Source organism: Eschscholzia californica, unplaced genomic scaffold (genome assembly GCF_041429995.1).
Source record: "Eschscholzia californica isolate CP2 unplaced genomic scaffold, dmEscCali1.0.p SCAF_4, whole genome shotgun sequence".
NCBI lineage: Eukaryota > Viridiplantae > Streptophyta > Magnoliopsida > Ranunculales > Papaveraceae > Eschscholzia > Eschscholzia californica.
Window position 1 is genome coordinate 37,065,403 of NW_028238461.1, and position 7,200 is coordinate 37,072,602.

Sequence of the window (7,200 nt, forward strand, 5' to 3'; positions counted from 1 at the left end):
TAAACTAAAAATGACACAATGCAGACAATGATAAGGCAGAAATGCAGTGAAAGAACAATCAAAGCTAATTTAGATGATCGGATTAAGCAGCACTTCATCAAAGATCATACAGCAATGTTGTGTGTTCCACTTAATTCAGCATCCACTGATGACTCTTTGGAGGGCCATCACTGGACTTTGTTGGTGTATGATTTTGAGGGGAACGAATGGACGCACTTCAACTCCTTACTTCGTGACATCGACCTGGGAAACAGATGTAACTACAATGCAAAAGAATTAGCAGAAATCCTGGCAGCAAAGATGATAAAGATGAAGTGCGGAAGGAAAAAAATTGCCTCAAAAATCCCATTCATTAAAGATGTTAAATGCCCCCAACAAGGGGACAGGTGAGCCCAGATTTTGGACCATTACAGTACTATGTTATTCCGTACATGAAACTAACTGTGTGTTCCTCAAATTTTAAAAACAAACAGTCCGGATTGCGGTCTCTACGTAATGATAAAGATGGAAGATATATTTCTCGAAAGCATCAAGCATAATTACCCGCCAAAGTGTTCGCAAAAGGAACAATATGAAGACAGAGCAAGGAGAAAGAGGGCAGAAGTAACCTACCAAATTTTGGAAGAGTCAAAGGACGGATGGAGGAGGAGTATTGCAGAAGAAAACTAAAAATTTAAATATCTAAAAGTTTATGTGTTGTTTTGTTAAGTTTACATAGGAACGGATTATATGGTGTTTGAAATATTAATGGTTTGTCACTTAGAACATTGACATATTTGGATCATTGTTTTGTTAAGTTCATTAATCGAAGTTCAAAAGTGTCTAACTACAACATATTCTCGGAAACAATTCAATGTCCAATACACTACTAAATTTACTTTAAACATAAATTGGAAACTCAAAACATAGAGACAGTAAATTTACAAGCTTCACTTTAGTACACAAATAATGTTCAATGTCCAACACATTACCAGATTCACTGGAAACAAAGATAGAATCCTGCAAAACACAGGCATAGGTTACAATGTTAAGAAAAACACAGACATAGGTTGTAGATGGAAACATAGAGACAGTACATTTACAAAACTTCAGGAAACAGTTCAATGTCCAACACATTTATAAATTTACTGGAAACAAGATAGAATCCTAAAAAACATAGGTTGGTGGAACTAAATAACTAACTTATATGACACATTATTTACACAAGAAAGGGAGAGCAAAATGTTAACAAAAACATAGGCATAGATTGGAAACTCAAAACATAGAGACAGTACATTTACAAGCTTCACTTTAGTACATTTACCAGATTCACTAGAAACAATGAAGGAAACCTAGAGACATAGAGACAGTACATTTACAAAATTCCAGGAAACAGTTCAATGTCCAACACATTACTAAATTTACTGGAAAAAAGATAGCATCCTGAAAACATAGGTTGGTGGCACAAAATAACTAACTTATGTGGCACATAAGTTACACAAAAAAAGAACAGCAGAATGTTAACAAAAACACAGACTCTCTTCATAATCTGAAAAACTTCAACACTGTAGAAGCTATTCAAAATTGTAGAATGCCCGGTGCACACTCTTCCCCTGCTCAAATGAAGAACATTTACAACCACTAAATAGGTTGGTTGCACGAAGCACTGTTGTGATAACAAAGTTGTTTACATCGACCACATACCCTCTGTCTTTTCCGAAAGTTCCCGGAACTTTCAATCCTAACAGTTCGCGGTCTCCCGGGACGCTTCTTGGTTAAGGGAGGCAGTATCATGTTGGCTTTATCGAAAGACTTTGGTGCATCAAAAGTAGGGACAGGGTTGATTGAAAGACTGTAGGTCTTACAATAAGCGTCCGTTGTGACAGCAGGATCAAAAAACTTTGAGGAATCACCTCCATGCACTTTAATACACAAGATAGCATGTTCACATGGAATACCTTGAACTTGCCACTTACGACATGAGCAAGTCAGATTAGAAAGATCAACGGAGTGGCTGGGGTTCGACATAACTCCATATTTGAATTCAGAAGACTGAAGACATTTCCAACTGCAGGCAACATTAAATCTGGACTTCATTGTCTCATTGACTTTTGGGCATAGGAATGAGTTCCAGGAGGCCGATTCAATCCTTCGATCGTTCATCATGTTCATTATTTTTACCCGCAACATATCGAGCATGACCGAAATGGGAAGAACTCTCTCGTCCTTTACCCAAGAATTGAAAGACTCCGATAGAGAAGAACAAATCAAACCATACCTATTACCTGGAAAATATACATCGGCCCAGTTTTTAGGATTGATGGAGTACAAAAATGACTGCACTCCATTGCCGCCCATGACAACAAGTTCAGTAGTGTACTTTTGAAAGTCTGGAATAGTTAGCGCCCGAGCAGCTTTAAATATTAGTGACTGGAAGTAGTCAGACTTCTTGGCACCATTTTTGACACGTAAATTCATATTGTTGCGTAAATGCCATACACAATATGAATGGTGGGCCTTTGGGAATATGTTGGAAACTGCATTTATAATACCATGGTGCCGATCAGACATAAACGTCAACTCTGGACTACTAGCGACAACTCGTCCCAAATTGCAGAAAAACCATGTCTAGTTTGGATCGTTCTCTACATCAACAACAGCGTAGGCAACAACAAACAATCCTGCAATGAATCAGTAATGAATCAGCGTAGGCAACAAACATTTATTTTATTTTCTTACCAGAAAGTTTTCAAAAAACTGGGTAGTGGTCAGAAAATCAGGTAGTTTTCTGAAAACTATACTAGGCCGTACGTACCATCGTTTCCATTCTTTGCTACCGCTGCAAGTATGCATCCATTGTATTTGGTTTTGGCAAAGGTACCATCAACAAATATTAACGGTCGGCAGTGCTTGTAGCCTTCGATACTCGCTCCAAGAGCAATAAAAATTCTAACAAAACGACGAAAAACTGGATCGACTTGAAGATCAATATGACTATTTGGGTTAGATCGAGATAGTGCATCCACATACCACTGGAGCTTCGCATATGAATCCTCTTCTTCACCATATGTTAAAGAAATAGCAGCATTCCGAGCTTTATATGAATAGAAGTAGCTAAGAGCTATATCGTAATCCTTTTTAAATGATGTTATAATGTCTTTCGTACTCTTTGTAGGATTCTCTCGGATGTCATCAGCTATTAACTGGCTGACAGCTTCTGTAGACAGCCTAGGCTTACGAGTAGACAATACAAAATCATCACACGTATGGACAGGGTTGAAAGCTTTAAGAACAAACATGGAACGGGACTTTAGAGGAGCAACAGCATGAATGGTCCAACCACAGCTGGGGGTTTTGCATATACAAGTTATCCGGGATAGATCATTCTTAAGGAATTTATAATTGTATCCATGTTTTATGGAATATCGACTAAGAGCTTGTCGAAACGCAGGAGCACCCCCGGGAAATTCCTGCCCAATGGATGTAAAAACTTCTGGCCAACTATCTGATCGTAGAGGTTCACTCCTAACGAGCGCAGTAGATGCCTCAGCATGAGTTGTTGAAGAGGGAGATATAAAATCTTGTGGGAAACTGCATGAAACATAACAATTGTCAATAGCCAGAAAATCTAGTTCACATAAAATCTTTCTGGTTTCCAGAAACCTGTTAGTGCACCGGAAACCAATGAGTTTATTGTAAACAAGACTACGAACATATATGAATAGGGTAATTCTTATTTTACAGGAAACTGAGTTTATTGTAAAAAACCATTAGGTGTCCAGTGAAAAGTGGATAAGTTCTAATCTAATGGGAAATAATATGAATAGAAACTATCAAGTTTACTAGAAACCAGGTAGTTTACTCGAAACAGACTAGTTTTACGGGAAACATCGACTTTACTAAAACAAACACAGCTTACGCAGGTATATGGTTAGAGAACTATGTAGTTGACAGAAAATCATCTTGTTTAATAGAAACCAGTTGGTTTACTGAAAATCAAAGAGTTAACTGTAAATAAGACAATTTACGCACTTATCTAAATAGGGTAATTACTACTTTATAGGAAACAAGATTGTACAATGGAAATCAATGAGTTTACTATGAATTATTATGAAATATGAGGAGTATTAAAGTAGACTACCGCTGTCGTTCCTGTTGAGCATATCTAGCGTGTGCTGCAGCTACAGGAGGAGGGGTAGAACAAAAAAAGTCGTGCTCCACCCTGAGTAGTTCAAGTAAACATTCATTCAAGTAATCGATGTAAAAGCAAAAGAGAAGTATTAAAGAAAGTAACATAAACATCCATTCACCAGAGAGGACCGGTTGATCCAACGTTCAAAAGCATTTGACTGAAAGGAAAACAGAAAAGAAAATGAGAATACGAATCTTGTTATCAACAAGGATTCATTTTTTACATAACAATATCAATTTACTTCCATACGTGAATGAACCTGTGTTTGACAGGTTGGTTATTTTTTCAAGGCCATCTATTATGTAACGCCAACAAATAAACCTGGAATATAAGAAAGTTTGAAAAAAAATCAGAAACATTCAGGGTGAAACCTTGAAGGTAATGGTTTAGGAGAGCATTAAAGTTTAGTTAAGAAAGTCAGAAATATTCAGGTGAAATATTTAGGATAGCATTGAAGACAAAGAAGATAATGGTCTCATGGTTTCGGGTAAGCATTGAAGACAAAGGAATAACAAATCAGAAAGTTTCACCTGAAAGAAGAAAACAAAGTCAGAGGAAGAGCAGAGGTTGGGAAGATAATGACCAATGTAGTTAACTTCCCAAAATCTCGGTATAAATAAGCTTCTCAGACTCAATCTTTCTAACTTATGGGCGGGCTTTCAAATTTTAGCTGAAAATTTGGCTGAAAATTTGAACTTTGAATGAAATAGAGAGAGATGAAACTGTTTTGAGAAGGATTTAGAGAGAGAAAGAAGCAGAAAATAAGGAGATTTGGAGATATTTAGGTGTAATTGCCAGAGTTTAGAGAGATTTTTGGAGCAATTAACGTCAAATCTCCATCCCTCATTAAATGGTATTAATTGCTCCCTCTCCATCAACTAACAAAGGCGTCAGGAAGTAAGAGTGTTTTCAATGGAAGGGTAAAAGAGGGATTTTTAAAAATCTGTCACAAAAAAGTGTGAGCTGTCCCAGAAAAGTGTGAGCTGTCTTCCCTCTTTGGACTGGAAATGCATATTTGGCTGAGAAGGGACAAAACGCCAATTTCCCCCCAAAAATTTGGACCAAACGCTCATTTTTTTTTTTTTTTTTTTACAGTTTCTTCTTCTACCTGGGTCTAACCAGAGCAAAAAGAACAATCATATGAGAGATCGAAGGAACCAATCACACTAGAAGATACAATCATTGGAGAACTATGCAGACTTGTTTACCAAGTCTTTGTCAACTACAACGTTCAGAAAACTAGTAAAAGACATCGAGAATGCGACGTGTGAATGATCTGACGATGTAAGACAACATTGGTCTGTCTGATTTTCATCAAGGAGGGTATATTATCATGTGAAGACTTTCGCATCGCTAGTACTGTATATCTATGCTCGGTACTCTTTTTCCTTCGTTCAGTTTGTGTTCCAATAGATCTGGCAAGGTTTTAACGAGGTAGCAATTTGCGTATCCAGCATCACTTGGAATCTAATTAATATTATTGGTGGCCAATACGTGGACAACCATATTTCTTATATGGACAACTATCTTATGTGGACAACCTAAAAACTTAATTTTTTTTATATGAATATCAGTTTCTAAGGGGACAACTCTCTATTATTTTCACTAAAGTCCTCTTAGAATTAGATGTATTATTCGAAGACCTCCCTCTTTCTTTATTTGTCTTCTTCTATTACTTCATCATCAACACCTAAATTTCTAGAGAGAGAAAATTTTTAGAGAAACATTGTTGGTTATGACATCAAACAAAGGGAAGGGAATTGTTGAATAATCTTCACAAAGAGAAAGATAAGAACCCTAAAGTCCAACTTGTAAACTTAGAAATTGAAGTTTTCAAAACCACAAATTTTTTTTTGGAACAAGTTGATTTGTTGATGGGCTTCAAACTTCCCAAAATCAGTAGCTCATTTTTCGGGAGTATCTCTTTCTCTCTCTTACCGGTGCCTAATTACTTGTTGAGTGTTTATTTCTTTATGAGTAATTGATAGTACGGGTCCTAAATCAGTTTCCGGTTCTAGGTTTTTGTTCTTATTAGGTTTATTATTAGATCCAGTAAATTAAAGGATCTTTATGATTTTGTGGAATTAGGTCTTTTAGCTGTGGAGGGAGGATCCACACTACCAAGTCATATGAGTTCAATTGGTTGGTAGCGGGGTTGAGGAACCTGAGTCTACCAATTCCATTTGTTAAGTTTGCAAGCAATTATTAGTTGTGATTTGGAGAACAGTATAAAATAAGGAAGAAGAAGAAGATGAAGGCATTTTAGATTTTCAATTTTTAATTATCATTATTTTTGTTAATGGTCCACAAGTTGCTAATAGTTAGTATTTGAGACTTCATGGAGTTGTCTCCTTATCAAATCAAAGTCAACTAAGTCAAACATAGTTTATTCGCATCGGGCCCAACAATAATTGTCCATATAAGAAAAACGGTTGTCCACGTATTGACCACCATATTATTGTACTTTTTTTCTTCATCAAGTTTTGTCCCACTGGGCTTTCCTGACAAGGTTTTAATGAGGCAATTATTTCGAGTGATGGGCATCCAAGGGGGAGTGTTATAAGTTGCTCATAGACAAATTTATGCTTGCTCTGAGTATTACCCAATTATTATTAAGAGAAGTAAAGTTTACTTAGGGGTGAAATGTTCGAATTCCTATCTCTTTAACGTGTCCCTCTATAAAGTCCTCACTCCCATGCATTACTACCTCCTCAAAGTGTCCCTTTGTGGGGTCTTTTCTCCCTACATTAATTTTTTTTTTTTTTGATGAAGGATTCTCCCTACATTAATTACTATCTATAAAATCCATATCCCATAATTCTTGATACAATTTGATTAGAGAACTTTGGATTGAACATCTCTCTCTCCTGTCTCTTTTACGTTGCAATTGTGAACCCTTATGATCTTTTAGTGAGTAATAAACAGAGATTATAATAATTATAATGATATTATAGGTTTTTGTATCTTTTCTCTCCATCAATTTCTATTTTATTATAATAGACTAATTCTTTTTTGGGTTATTTTACATG

General features: G+C 36.3%; 2 protein-coding genes across 2 annotated transcripts; both read right to left on the bottom strand.

Moving 5' to 3' along the window:
• Positions 1-879: 879 nt before the first annotated feature.
• LOC147544430 (uncharacterized) lies at positions 880-2,550 on the bottom strand. Its single transcript, XM_086635704.1, has 3 exons — positions 1,684-2,550; positions 1,281-1,331; positions 880-999 (listed from the first exon to the last, which is right to left on the bottom strand). Exons 1-3 carry the CDS (start codon positions 2,548-2,550, stop codon positions 880-882), a joined length of 1,038 nt encoding a protein of 345 aa, XP_086491830.1.
• LOC147544431 (uncharacterized) lies at positions 1,226-4,492 on the bottom strand. The gene is made up of 4 exons (XM_086673261.1): positions 4,421-4,492; positions 4,121-4,328; positions 2,795-3,570; positions 1,226-2,660 (listed from the first exon to the last, which is right to left on the bottom strand). The coding sequence occupies exons 2-4, from the start codon at positions 4,279-4,281 to the stop codon at positions 2,608-2,610; spliced, it is 990 nt and encodes a 329-aa protein (XP_086529387.1). The 5' UTR covers positions 4,282-4,328; positions 4,421-4,492; the 3' UTR covers positions 1,226-2,607.
• Positions 4,493-7,200: the final 2,708 nt, after the last annotated feature.